Genomic DNA, 14957 nt, shown 5'->3' with positions numbered 1-14957 from the left:
GTTTTTGTTCCTGACTTACAGCATTGGCAGTTCTTTTGGTTTTTGCTTTAGATACTTGCCTGCCCTCTTAAACATTTGCTGAAACAGTTCAAAGGCAGTGGCGGATTCATTCTGAGACTTTTTTTTAAATCAGCATGATGGATAATCCTGCGAGGTACTCTCTCCCACGAGATGAAACAAAGCATGGCTGTAGAGTATTCTCATTTCCTTGTCGTCTCTACAATTACTGCAATATAAAATGTCTTTCCATACTAACAATGGTTATGAGTCATTTTCTGCTCTGTTCCTGGTGCCTCCACCCTCACCCACTCAGTGAGAGCTGAACATCACAGGCAAGGCCATCGTTTGTCGCCCTGTCCCTAATTGCCTCTGAAAAGGTGATGGTGCGGCATTTCTGTCGTATTTGTTACAAATGCATGATTTGACCAGGCCAATTTGGAGGGAACTTGGCTCTGTGTGTGTGGATCCGCAGTCCCATGTAGTCCAGGTTTGCTGAAGATATAAAATTTCCTTCCCTCAAAGACATTAGTGACATGGATTTTTGTGGGTACCAAGAGTTAATTGAGTTAACGTTCCGCCAACTGCTGCAGGATTTGAACCTGTATCCTTAGAGCATTAACCTCAGCCTCTGGATTACTAGACAAGTGCCATTACCACTACACACCAGGCATGTGACATTTTTCTCATCCTGTGCTATTCTTCTGTGCTGCTCTTCATCAGCCCTTATACTTGAAACGTTATTCTCCTGCGTCGCGGATGCTGCCTGACCTGCTGTGCTTTTCCAGCACCGCACTCTTGACTCCGACCTCCAGCATCTGCAGTCCTTACTTTCTCCTTTATACAGGTATATGTTCAGTTGCTTTCTCTAATGTTTTTCATTTGTTCATTCGAAGTGAGCATCGCTGGTGAGGCCCACATTTATTACGCACTGCTCATTGCCCTTGTGAAAGAGATGGTGAGCTGGTGCCTTGATTGGCTACAGTCCATGTGTAATTTGTGGAAGGAGGGGACCTAATAACTTAGAACCTGTGACATGCTCTTTGCAACACCAGCCATAGGCGCCTGGGAAAATAGGAAAATCCTTTCAACACTTGAAGCCTGCTTCACCATTCTAAATTCTGACTGGTCTCCTTCTTCAACGCCATTTTCTTGCACTTTTCCCATGTCCCTTCAGGTCATTAGAATCTAGGAATCTATAATTGTTTTTTATCTTGACAAATAAATGAATTTGCCATCTGTATGGATCCATGTATGCTCAATCAAGTCTTAGTTAACACTCCTTCCAAGATGTATATCTTGTTGGGCATTGAGTGGTTTAGTGCAGAAGGGAATACGTTTCTTTAACATGAGTAAATACTTTATCTGTGTATACTTGAAGATCTATTGCAGGAGGGAAGTAAAAGGCAGAACCCTTGGTAGTATCAATGGACAGAGTGAGCTAGGCATATAGATTCACAGTTCCCTGAAAGTGGATAAAGTGGCTAAGAAGACATATGGCATGTTTACCTTCATCAATCAGGACACACAGTATAAAAACTGCATAGAATTTTAGTTAGGCCTCAGTTGGTTGTACAGTTTTGGTCACCACACTATAGGAAGGATGTAGAGGCTTTGGAGAAGGTACAAGAACGGTTTACCAAGTCGTCACCTGTTTGGATGGTATCAGCTATGAGAAGAGATTGGACAAACTTGGTTTGTTTTCGCTTGAACTTTGAAGGATGATAGAAGTTTACAAAATTTATGAGAGGGATGGACAGAATGGATAGCCAGAGTCTTTTTTTTCAATTTCCCCAGGGTAGAAATGTCAATTTCTCGGGGAACTTGGGTTTGAATTAACAGAGAGTATGTTTAAATGAGATGAGAGGCAAGTCTTTTACAACAGAGGGTGGGAAGTGCCTGGAATGTGCTGCCAGAGGAGCTGGTGGAGGCAGATGCAGTAGCAACATGTGACCGATACATGAACAGGGATGGAATCGAGAATTAAGGGAACAGGTTTTCAGTTTAGAACTGCGTTGTGTTGGCACAGTCTTAGTGGACCAAAGGGCCTGGTCTTTGTTCTTGTTCAAAGCCAAGGGTAGAGCAGAGCATTTTCAATCAGTGAACTGGATGAACTGTGGCTTGCCTTAGAACAAATCTTCCTCCCTCCTCTCTTAAACACTGACTCCTTTGGCTGGGCACCTAACCAGGTACCCACCCTCTGAGGTAGCCATTCCCCAGAAGGGCAATGAATGCACATTCTAGACAAGGAGCTGTTAAGATTATGGACAAACTCACGAGGCCTAACTATGTCGAGTGTCTCAAAGATCCAGTATGAGCTGAAGGGCTGAATGGCCATCTCATTGTGAGCTTTAAGTTTCTGTGATTTGTGTTCTATTTGAGTACATTACCATGTGTGTAATGCAGCCAATGTTCGTCCACCTGTCAAAACAGGCAAATGTTGAATAAACAGTGGGCAACAGTTTGGTGGAAGCCCTCTATAATTCTGGGGATAGCATCAGATTCCAGAATATTTCAAGCCACTCAACTCCTATTGTGGACTTTAAAAGATCAGTTTTTGCTGTAGCACAACATTTTCTCTATGCTTAATGACTAAATCTTGCAACTATTGTTAAAATAGCCGCTGGCAATGTGATTGAGTACAGCATGTTATGCCTGGAATCTGGTTGCTTCTTGAGTAACTAGTAATTGGAATGTCATCAGAAATACAAGAGCAATTTTCATTCTGTATTTATTTATTTCCTAACCAGTGAGTAGGGTAAGTACAGAGTCAATATTTTATGAGAGAATTGAATTCTCTTCCTTAACCTTTCTGCACTCTCCCACTCTCTGTCTCTTCTTTTGGAAATGTAGCTTAAAACAAACTTCTTTGGTAAAGATTTTGCTTGTGTGTTGCAATGCCTCCTCCAGTGGCTTAGCGTCACATTTGGAAAGGACTCCTGTGAGATGTCTTGGGACTTCAAGGATTGAATTGAATTGAGTTTATTGTGAGGTGTACCGATACACAGTGAAAAGCTTCATCTTGCGAGCAATACAGACCGATCACAGAGTTAAGTAGCATAGATAAGTAAATAATAGGTAAACAGCAGCAGAAACAAAAACACAGGTACAGGCAAATGTGAAGAGTTCGGTATTCTAACAATAGTAGAGTAGAAACTGTTTCAAAACCGGCTGGTACATGTGTTTAGCCTTCTGTACCTTCTCCCCAATGGTAGAGGTTGTAGTAAAACATTGCCAGGGTGGGATGGATCTTTGAGAATGCTGGCAGCCTTTCCTTGACAGCGGGCCTGGTAGATAGATTCTATAGATGGGAGGTTGATAGAGAGAACTAGGTTGTTCTCAGTGCACCATTTTCCAGGTCTTCTACCTCCTGTCTGTAGTCTATTTTGTTGCCATCTGAGATTCGACCAAATATGGTGGTGTCATCAGTGGACTTGTAAATGGCATTAGTCTGGTATTTGGTGACACACTCATAGGTATATAGTGAGTGCAATAGGGAACTGAGTACGCACCCCTGGGCAGCTCCAGTGTTGAGTGTTAGTGAGGATGAAGTATTGTTCCCAGTCTTCGCTGATTGTGGCCTGTGGGTCAGGAAACTGAGGATCCAGTTGCAGAGAGTGGGGCTTAGTCTGAGATCACTAGGGTTAATGATGTGGGGATAATAGTGTTGAAAGCTGAACTGTAGGCAATGGGTAGGATTCTAACATAGCTGTTCTTGGTGTCAAGATGTTCCAGGGAGGAGTGAAGGGCAAGTGATCTGGCATCTAACATGGATCTGTTGGTCCGATAGGCAAATTGGAGTGGGTCAGGAGTAGTGGGGAGGCTGGAGTTGATTACTGTCATGACCAGCCTTTCAAAGCACTTCATGACCACCGAGGTTAGGGCCACTGGGTGGTAGTCATTGGGACATGCTGCATGAACCTTCCTAGGTACAGGGATGATGTTGGCCCTCTTGAAACAGGCAGGGTCAGTGGCCAGCTGCAGGGAGAGGTTGAGGATGTCTGAGAAGATCTCTGTCAGTTGATCTACGCGTGCCCTGAGTGCACGGCCTGGTACTCTGTCTGGTCCCATCGCTTTCCTTGGATTCACATGAAGGAAAACTAACCTGACCTCTGAGGCAATGGCTGTTGGGATAGGTTTGTTAGGACTTGTCGGATTAAGTGTTACCTCTCCGCCGAGATTCTGCTCAAAGCAAGCATAGACGGCATTGAGATGATCTGGGAGGGATGTGTCATCGTCTGCTATTTTGCACTGGATGTTTATATAAATATCAATTGTAGCATAAAGCAGTGTTTAGGTCTGATCAAAATGACAGAGCAGGCACAAAAGGCTGATTGATCAATCCCTGCTCCTAATCTAAGCTGTTGATGTGCACTTTCCCCACAGCCTGCAAATTACTCCATTCTGTCAGTGAAGTGTCGATTAATTTGCAGGCCGGTTTGCAATAAAACCACTTTGATTCTGAAGTAGTTTTTTAAAAAAAATTAATTTGCAATTTAACTAGTTAATTTGGAACACAACCTTCAACTTCACCTTTAAGTGCCACAAACCCTGCTGTCTTGGAACTATATTGATGTTCCTTCACTGTGCAGCGTCAGAATTCAAAAACCCTGCATTTTGCAGAAGGTGGGTCTACCTACAGCACACGGACTGCAGTAGTTCAAGAAGGCAACTCCTCACCAAATTCCTCAGTGACTACTGGGAATGGTAATTGACACGGAGTCACGAAAATGTCTGGGTGAATATTAGTTTTTGGTTTTCTACAAAGCCTAATGTTTTGGTCAAGCATTCTGCCAGCCAGCTGAAGGTGGGTTCAGGGATAGTTAGCCCTTGTTTATCTGCTGGAAAATTAAGGCAATAACCGAATAATCTTTCTTTGGGCAGGAAGTGTGCATTGATACGTTCCAACTGCTCTTGAGCTTGGGAATCGGAGATACATGGTACAGTGGCTCAGTGGTTAGCACTGCTACCTCACCGCGCAGGGACCCGGGTTTGATTCCAGCCTCCGGCAACTGTCCGTGTGGAGTTTGCAGATTCTCCCCGTGTCTGTGTGGGTTTCCTTTGGGTTCTCCAGTTTCCTCCCACAATCCAAAGATGTGCAGGCTAGATGAATTGGCCATGCTAAATTGCCCCTTGTGTTCAGGGATGTGTAGGTTAGATGCATTAGTTAGGGGTAAATGTAGAGTAGTTGGGGAATGGGTCTGGGTGGGTTACTCTTCGGAGGGTCACTGTGGTCTTGTTGGGTCAAATGGCCTGTTTCCACACTGTAGGGAGTTGATGACAATGTCACAGTACCTGCTGCATTTGCCTTCAGTGAGACTAAATATGCTTTTTTATTTTCTCTTCCCAGCACGAAGCCTTATCAGAGTATCGCCCAATCCTCATCAGCAGTTCCAGCCATCACACGAGATCTTCAATTGCAGATCGCAAGCTCACCATCATACCTATCATATTTATCTTTCTACGAATCTGGAGCACAGTGAGGTTCATTCTGACACTTTGCAATTCGCCTGCTGTGCAGAATGGAATACTGGTAATATTACATGTAAGTGCAGTCATTTTAAAAGCATACGGTTGGGCAGTTGTAGCAATTCATAATTATGGCAGTCTATCAACCTGAGAAATTTCTCTGATTCTGGAAGTCATTTGTTCAAGCACCAGCTCTTGGACAGAGTGAATATATGATCAGTTGAGGAAATGGCTTAGAAATACAAACAGGTAATAGAAACTCACAAAAAATAATTAATGATGGATGTGTATTTGTATCTAGTTCAAGCCCCTCTTCTCCCAGTATGGAGATTACACCAGTACACAGTGCAGTTTCACTCTTGGGTATGTACCAAGGAGGAGACCATGTTGCTTGTTCATGTTCTGCTGTTAATTTGATGGGTGGCACGGTGACTCAATGGTTAGCACTGCTGCCTCACAGCACCTGGGACCTGGGTTTGATTCCACCCTCAGGCAATTGTCTGTGTGGAGTTCTCACCTTTTCCCCGTATCTGCGTGGGTTTCCTCCGGGTGCTCCGGTTTCCTCCCACAGTCTAAAGATGTGCAGGTTAGGGTGGATTTGCCTTGGGAAATTGCCCCATAGTGTTCAGGGATGTGCAGGCTAGGTGGGGTTATGGGGTAGGCTGGGTTTGGATGCTCTTCAGAGGGTTGATGCAGTCTCAGTGGGTGTTTTCCGCACGGTAGAGGTTGTATGATTCTAAGATCGTGGCTGACTTGTTTCCATTCTCCATCCATCTTCCATCATATCTAGAAATGGTAAGGCCTGCAGATGCTGGAAGTCAGAGTTGATCAAATGTGCAGCTGGAAAGGCACAGCAGGTCAGACAGTATTGGGGGAGCAGGAGAGTTGATGTTTTGGGCTGGGACCCATCATCAGGACCAGTCAAAATGTTGACTTTCCTATTCTATCATAACAAAATCACCCTGGATAGTTTCAAACAAAAACAGCTTTTGATCTTGCTGTGACATGAATTGAGCTTGCCAGGGAGATTTGTGGATTCTGCCTCCATTTACATAACAAGGAGTTTCCTACCTCCTGTCTTAAACAGCTGGCTCTTCAGCCTGATACTTAAGTGCAATGCTATGAGAGTGCTGCGTTGTCAGAGGCATCTATTCAGATGCAGTTTCAAATTCCAACACCCTTGATGTTAGCTCTGAAAAACACTCTGGGAAATGTGTTTCATTTGAAAAATAACCTTTTTTTAACAGAGGTTCTCCCCTCAATCAGACCATCAAAAATGGAATATTTTCAAAGAATCAACACAGACTTGATGGGCTGAATGGCCTCCATCTGTGCAGTATTGTTCTGATTCCTGATTGTGGAAGATTCATAAGCACGTAACTTGATATGACATTTGAAACCTCCTAGGATGTGTATTTGTCAGTTGCTTCTTTAATGAGGCAACATTCGTTGAGGGTTTGACCTGTTTGTAGCCAATCACGTCACAGTCATCGAGATGTAGGGCATGGAAACAGACCCTTCGGTCCAACTTGTCCATGCCGACCAGATATCCTAACCTAATCTAGCCCCATTTGCCAGCACCTGGCCTATATCCTTCTAAACCCTTCCTATTCATATATCTATCTGGGTGCCTTTTAAATGTTGCAATTGTACCAGCCTCCACCACGTCCTCTGGCAGCTCATTCCATACACTTACCACCCTCTGTGTGAAAAGTTGCCCCTCAGGTTCCTTTTAAATCATTTCCTTCTCACCCTAAACCTGTGCCTTTGGTTCTGGACTCCCCCAACCCAGGGAAAAGACCTTGTCTATTTACCCTATCCATGCCCCTCATAATTTTGTAAACCTCTATAAGGTCACCCCTTAGCCTCCGACGCTCCAGGGAAAACATCCCCAGCCTGTTCAGCCTCTCCCTATAGCTCAAATCCTCCAACCCTGCAACATCCTTGTAAACCTTTTCTGAATCCATTCAAGTTTCTACAACATCCTTCCAATAGGAAGGAGACCAGAATTGCATGCAATTTTCCAAAAGTAGCCAAATCAATGTCCTGTACAACCACAACATGACCTCCCAATTCTTATACTCAATGCACTGACCAATAAAGGAAAGCATACCAAATGCCACCTTCGCTATCCTATCTCCCTGTGACTCTACTTTCAAGGAAGCTCTTTTTAATGTTGTTTGGGACTAGGTTGTGCCCAATGACTGTGGGAGCTACCATTTACTAACGGCTGACAAGGCTGCATTGCTGATTTCCTTTCTTTGGTGGAAATTCTATCCCCGTGGAACATGGCAAAATAAATGGGATTTGAGTGTTAATTGTTCTTACTTCAAAATGTTTTATGTGCAAATTTGGCCTTCTAACATCTTGTTCACTCACTGCAGAGACTGGCCAGAGGGTAAGTTATCAAATCCCTTTTTTTTTTGATTGGTTATGTTTAGCCAAAAGTTATGACACAGAATAGAACTGAAACTCAGATGATTCCAACACTTCACATTCTCTAAGTTGCTGAACCTTTTTCAGTTAAAGTCCAGGTAGAATTCAAACCCAGAATTCAGATTGATGTTGTGATGTTTTGAAGCCAATTGGCCAAAAGGCTTTACTCAATTTATAATCCATGTTTTATGTCTGCAAGATGACAAAGAATAGTCCCTGTGGAAAAATGGGATGAAGGAAGCTAAGTAGACTTTGCCCACAGCTGATTGTACTCCTGAGCTTGGTCACATGGAGCTGTATAGCGTCTTAGAGTCATACAGCACGGAAACAGACCATTCAGTCCAACCAGTCCATGCTGAACATAATCCCAAACTAAACTCGTCCCACCTGCCTGCTCTGGTCCATATCCTTTCAAACTTTTTCTATTCATGTTTCCATCCAAATGTCCTTTAAATGTTGTAACTGTGCCCACAAGTTCCTCAGGAACTTCCTCAGGAAGTTCATTCCAATCGCGGACCACCCACTCTGTAAAAAAAAACGTTTGCCTCCATACTCCTTTTTTAAATCTCTCTCCTCCCACCTTAAACATGTGTCCCCTGGTCTTGAAATCTCCAATCCTAGGGAAAAGATAACTACCATCAACTGATGAGGATTCAGAGTGCATTCTGGTCACCAGTGAAGATAAGAGCGAGCTTCTGGGAGGATGTGTCCTGCTGAGAGTGTTGGGAGCCCACCCAATACTCTGGGTTCAATCAAAGCCCTGCCAAGGGACCAGGGGCCAATGAAGAGGCAGACTGATGAGTCTCAGTAGTCAGAGGTACCTTAGACAGTCTGGAAACTGGCCGGACCCCAGCGAAGCCATCAAGTTGAATGAAAAACCCCTGAATGTGTGTCTGACAATAGTTGTGGTCTGTCATTCCTGTGGCACTATTGTTGGGACCTTGACCACCTGACTCCAGCGACACCCTCATGAAATGCTTTTGCCTGAAACGTTGATCGCCTTCTCCTCAGATGCTGCCTGACCTGCTGTGCTTTTCCAGCAAACCACGCTCTTGACTCCAGCGAGCCCCTGGCCTGGTGCTTTGCTGGCAACAAAATACCAGCATCTCGACACAGGAGCCCTGGAGTGGGGTCTTCATTGTACTGACTGGCTGCCAGAACGTTCCTTAAAGGCAGACGCAAATTGTGTTTGCACAACATACTTCACCTTTTGAAGAATCCTAACCAGGAAAACCACGGGTTCTCTAGGTTTAGGCTTTCTTAAAAAAATTACTCTTTCATGGGACAAGGGTGTCACTGGCTAGGTCAGCATCTGTTGCCCATCTCTATTTGCCCAGTTGTCAGCTACAAGTCAACCACATTGCTGTGGGTCTGGAGTCACATGTAGGCCAGACAGCAGTTTCCTTCCCTAAAGGATATTAGTGAACCAGATGAATTTTTCCCGATTATCAACACCAGTTTCATGGTCATCACTAAACACTTAATTCCAGATTTTTTTATCGACTTCAAATTCCACCATCTGTGGTGGCAGGATTCGAACCCAGATCAGTACTGGGGTCTCTGAATTACTAGTGATAATTTTGCTAGGCCACTACCTCCTCTATAACACATCTTGCATTTCTACTCACCAAAACACGTGCCATAAGATGTGTCATTAAAAGGACAGATATGTGGAAACAGGAGGAAAACATGAGACCATTTGGCCCATTGTGCTGTTGGTGGCACTCCAATTACAATGGTTGGTGCTTTTCTGGTTGAATCAGTAACTCTTACCTGTGCCTAAAACACAGTAGATATTAAATTACACACTGTAAAATCACTGCAAAGTGTTTTGCAGTGGGCACTGAAATATGCCTAGAACGTAATGAAGGTCCTGTTTGGTTCCGATTCTATTCCACCACCTCGTCTTCAGTACCTTTTGGCAACTATGCCTTAAACCACCCCCCCCCCCCGCCTTCCTTTTGAAAGCCTTCAGCTCTTGGATGCTCCACAGATTCCAACCTTTCGGTCACAGCCCAGAATTTTAAATTTGTTGTACTAAGCAGTTTCTTATTCCCAGTGCAGGGAAGTACTCTCCGCTTGCACCAGTATTTGCAATTCTTGATATGGCTGAAAGAAGCAGGCCAGGCAGGTTCTGAACTTGCTCCCTCCTGCAAGTGGAAAGGGAGGTGAAAATGGTAGAATTGGCCAAATTACCTTTTATATGATGTATTCTTGCTATTGCTCATCATATTGCAGGAGTTAGCTGGACTCTTACCATATTGTAGATTTTGCTACCACCATCTTCCTCTTTAGGTTGGGACGAGCAGGACCAGCTGTGCAGAGGAAAACTACTTGAGTAGATTGACAAAAAGAAGCTCTTAAACGTTTTTTATTCATTCTTGGGTATTGCTAACTAAGTCAACTTTTACTGGCCACCCCTAAAGGCACAACAATCGACAATGGTTCCATGATCATCATTATGATGATTCATGGCATGGTGGCTCAGTGGTTAATACTGCTGCCTCACAGCACGAGGGGCCCAGTTTCGATTCCCGCCTCGGGCAACTGTCTCTCTCTGTGGAGTTTGCACGTTTTCCCCGTGTCTGTGTGGGTTTCCTCTGGGTGCTCTGGTTTCCTCCCATAATCCAAAGATGTGCAGGTCAGGTGAATTGGCCATGCTAAATTGCCAACTGTGTCAGGTGCATTAGTCAGGGGTAATCGGAGGATCGGTGTGGACTTGTTGGGCCAAAGGGCCTGTTTCCACATTGTAGGGAATCTTTAAACACTTAATTGCAAATTTGTGTTGAATTCAAACTCCATCTGTTGTGGCAGGATTCAAACAGATTCCCCAGAACTTTACCCCAGTCTCTGGGTTAACACTGTAGTGACAATGTCACTAGACCATCACCTCCCCAACATCTCATTTTATGATTTGGGTGTTGGAAGAAATATGTAACACTTATGACACAGCAAGTATTTTTGGACAGTTTGAATGCGATGCCTTGGGTACACCCAGTGCCACCTTATTAGTCTAAGTTATTGATATCAAGTGGGCAAGGATGCCCTCCAGTCTTCAGCAAGAGGTAAGCTTGGTCCTGATTAAAAATAATAGGTTTGTTACATAGCACTTGATAGCTAGTCTCATTACCTCTAAAATACAGAGTCTAATGAGACATTGGGCTCAGTTGAGATCGAGTATCGATTACTGTTAGCTATGTGAACTTAGCATCTGAACGACTTTGAGAGATCCTGAGAAAAAATGGACACAGGTTAGTTCCTCCCATAATTGCTCCTTTTATACCTTGAGGATTAGCACTTATCGTACAACACCAGTTAACCCTGTCAGGTAATGACTGTCTAATACTAAGCACTGTTTAATCAACAATATCACCTTGTGGTGTTCTGTCGAATTTTGTCTTTAGAAGTGCTCCTTCCAAAATACTTTGCAGAGTTTTTGTTAGATCAAGGGCACTATATCAATGTCAGTTGTTGTTGGGAGACTACAAGTGTAGTGTAAATTATCTTTTAAATTTTTGCCCATTTCTTTGTTCACATTCTTTGGTACCTTTTTTAAGTCTCTGCTGCTGTAAAACCCAGAACATATCTGAAAATTCAAACTTGAAGTGTATAGTTCCATAGGCTACAGTTGGAAATTTGCGTGCAATTCTGATCTCCTTCCTATTGGAAAGATGTTGTGAAATGTGAAAAATTTCAGAAAAGATTTACAAGGATGTTGGCAGAGTTGGAGAATTTGAGTTGAGAGGCTGAACAGGCTGGGGCTGTTTCCCCTGGAGCGTCAGAGGCTGAGGGGTGACCTTATAGAGGTTTACAAAATCATGAGGGGCATGGATAAGATAAATAGACAAAGTCTTTTCCCTGGGGTGGGGGAGTCCAGAATGAGCGGGCATAGGTTTAAGGTGAGAGGGGAAAGATATAAAAGAGACCTAAGGGGCAACTTTTTCACAGAGGGTGATACAGAAGTGGAATGAGCTGCCAGAGGAAGTGGTGGAGGCTGGTACAATTACAGCATTTAAGAGGCATCTGGATGGGTATATGAATATGGAGGGTTTAGGGGGAAATAGGCCAGGTGCTGGCAAATGGGACTAAATTAGATTAGGATATCTGGTCGGCATGGATGATTTGGACCAAAGAGTCTATTTCTGTACTGTACATCTCTGACTCTTGACTCTACTGGCTGGAGGTAGATCAGCCAACCTCCTGAACAGTCAAATTCATAACTTGGACAGAACTGCACATGCGTGCGGTGGAGGTGGAAACAAGGGAAAAGGAGTAATTTGCCCATAACTACAGGCATCTAGTGATATTTACAACATACCTGTTGTTGCAACTGAAACTTGATGTATTTTCTAATCATTCTGTTCAGAGATGTTATGATATGTCTGGAATAGAATAGAAATTTATTGTCATATGTACTTTTATGTGAAAAATACAGTGAGAAGTTCTATAAGTTGTCCCACTGTGGACAGAAGTCATACATAATATAAACAAAAGTAAAAGTAAGACAAAGTTCTTCACAGTTCGGATAATTGCTCCGGGGCTCAAAGAAAGCTGATTAAGGAACACTGGAATACCCTGAAGATGTAGCTGGGATGAGACCATTATTCCAGGCCAGGACTACCACGCTGGGTCTCTGGAATACCAGGCTGGAAAACTCCATCTTATTGGACTGAGGCCCAATCCTGGATGAGACTACCTGCTAGGCCAGAGGAAGGTGAAGAAGATCTCCATATGGAGATGAGACTGCCATGCCAGGACAAGACTGCCTGACTGGGACACTGCCACATTGGGCTGAGACTGTCATTTCTCCTCCTTCCGGTGCCCAGATGGGACTTGAACCCTGGCCTTATGGCTTAGAGGTTGGGATACTACCAGTGCATCACAGGAGCCCCTTGCAATTTGTGTGTGTTTGTGTGAGTGTCTCACACACCCTTTATTATGATGTGCAAGTTCAGCTGTCTCTCTGTTGGAATTCCATGAAGACATTGTGATCAAGGTAATGTGTTGTACCTAGATTTCCAAAAGGCTTTCAGCAAGGTGCTGCACAAGAGGCTGCTGCATAAGATAAAGATGCATGGTATGATAGGTGAAGTATTAGCGTGGCTGGAGGATTGGTTGACTAACAGGAAACAAAGACTAGGGATAATTGAGTGCTATTCTGGTTGGTGATCAGACAATAATGGTGTGCCTCAGGGATCAGTGTTAGGATGACAATTATTCACATTTTATACAGATAATTTGGATTTGGGGATCACGTGCAGTGTGTCAAAGTTTGCACTTAACACTAAGATGAGTGGCAAAGCAAATTATGTAAAGGATTGTGAAAATTTGCAGAGGAACACATACTTTGAGTGTGTAAAGGTCTAGCAGATGGAATATAATGTTAATAAATGTGAAGTCATCCATTTTGGTAGGAGTAACAGTAAAATGGACTATTATTTGAATGGTAAAATGTTGCAGCATGCTGCTATGCAGAGGGACCTGGGTGACCTTGTGCGTGAATCCCAGAGGTTTGGTCTGCAGGTGCAACACATAATTAGGAAGGCAAATGGAATTTTGTCCTTCATTGCTAAAGGGGTTGAGTTTAAAAGCAGGGAGGTTATGTTGCAGCTGTACAGGGTGCTAGTGAGGCCACACCTGGAATACTGTGTGCTGATTTGATCTCCTTATTTGACAAAGGATATACTGGCACAGGAGAGGGTGCAGAGGAGGTTCACTCGGCTGATTCCAGAGTTGAGAGGTTGGCGTATGAGGAGAGACTGAGCAGACTGGGATTATATTTGTTGGAATTACGAATATAAAATTGTGAAGGGAATACATCAGATAGAAGCAGGGATGATGTTTCCACCCATGGGTGAAACTAAGTCAAGAGAGCATAGTCTCAAAGTTATGGGGAGCCGATTGCAGACTGAATTGAGAAGGAACTTCTTCACCCAGAGAATTGTAACTCTATGGAATTCCCTGCCCAGTGAAGAAGTTGACGCTATTTTCTTAAACATTTTTAAAACTAAGATAGATTTTTTTGACCTATTAAGGGATATGGCGAGAGGGTGGGTAAGTGGAGCTGAGTCCATTTAAAAAAAAGCTCAGCCATGATCTTATTGAATGGCGGGACAGGCTCGATGGGCCAGACGGCCTACTCCTGCTCTTAGTTCTGATGTTATGTTCTAAGATGATTTATTAGCCTTTTGTTTCTGTCCAGTAAGCTGATTGTTTGTTTCTTTTTCCCCCATCCTCTCTCCCCAACCCTCTACGCCACCCTCCCCGCTTCAATAAATGTCCTGCAGGGAATAGGAAACACGTTTCAAGGAGCAGCTAATTGCATTATATTCGTCCTGTGCACACAAGTAGTGCGAGCCCGGCTGGTTTCCTGTCTGTGCAGCTGTTTTGGGTATAGGACCAACTCCATACCCGACAAAGCACTGGCGAGAAATTATGGGGAAGTTGTGTGTCGGCGGAATGCAGAAATGTTTCCTTCCTATGTAGCTGAAGAGTAAGTGATTCTAAAAGACACAGACAGGGGGGGGGGGCAGGGTGCAAACTGAAGCCGGCTTTGATTCGTTTTAAGCAATATCACAAAACTGGCCGCAGCACATGCCACTTTTGTTTTTGTCACCAGGTAGAATTTTATTTCATTGTGGTGCTGAAGTTAATTGGTGGTACGTTAATTGGCCTACATTAAACTGGGTTATAGTCCAACAGGTTTAACTGGAAGCACTAGCTTTCGGAGGGTTGCTCCTTCATCAACAACCATCGGGTGAAAGAGCAGCGCTCTGAAAGCTAGTGCTTCCAATTAAACCTGTTGGACTATAACCTGTGTTATGTGATTTTTAACTTTCTACACCCCAGTCCAACACCAGCGTTTCTAAATCATGACTGCATGAAACTGGTTTTTCAGGTTGGGTTTGGTACAGGTTGACCTGACAGTACCTCACTGGGGAACTGCGTGTACAAATGTTCACACAATCACTGCAGAACCAAAGATGGGCAGATTTCTGAATCGTGTGCTTGTTTTGAAAACCATGGTGCCTGCTCAATATTTTATAAAAGTTACT

The 14957-nt window shown here is 43.7% G+C and overlaps 1 protein-coding gene across 1 annotated transcript in view; it reads left to right on the top strand.

Moving 5' to 3' along the window:
* gpr157 (G protein-coupled receptor 157) overlaps positions 1-14647 on the top strand; it is a 31820-nt gene extending 17173 nt beyond the window's left edge. The window contains exons 3-4 of the mRNA XM_060852224.1: positions 5348-5542; positions 14190-14647. Of these exons, the coding sequence (XP_060708207.1) occupies positions 5348-5542; positions 14190-14399 (405 nt within the window). The 3' untranslated portion in view covers positions 14400-14647. The remainder of the gene's footprint in view (positions 1-5347; positions 5543-14189) is intronic.
* Positions 14648-14957: the final 310 nt, after the last annotated feature.

The sequence above is a fragment of the Hemiscyllium ocellatum genome, chromosome 37 (assembly GCF_020745735.1).
Source record: "Hemiscyllium ocellatum isolate sHemOce1 chromosome 37, sHemOce1.pat.X.cur, whole genome shotgun sequence".
Lineage (NCBI taxonomy): Eukaryota > Metazoa > Chordata > Chondrichthyes > Orectolobiformes > Hemiscylliidae > Hemiscyllium > Hemiscyllium ocellatum.
This window is presented reverse-complemented; position numbering and strand designations above follow the sequence as displayed.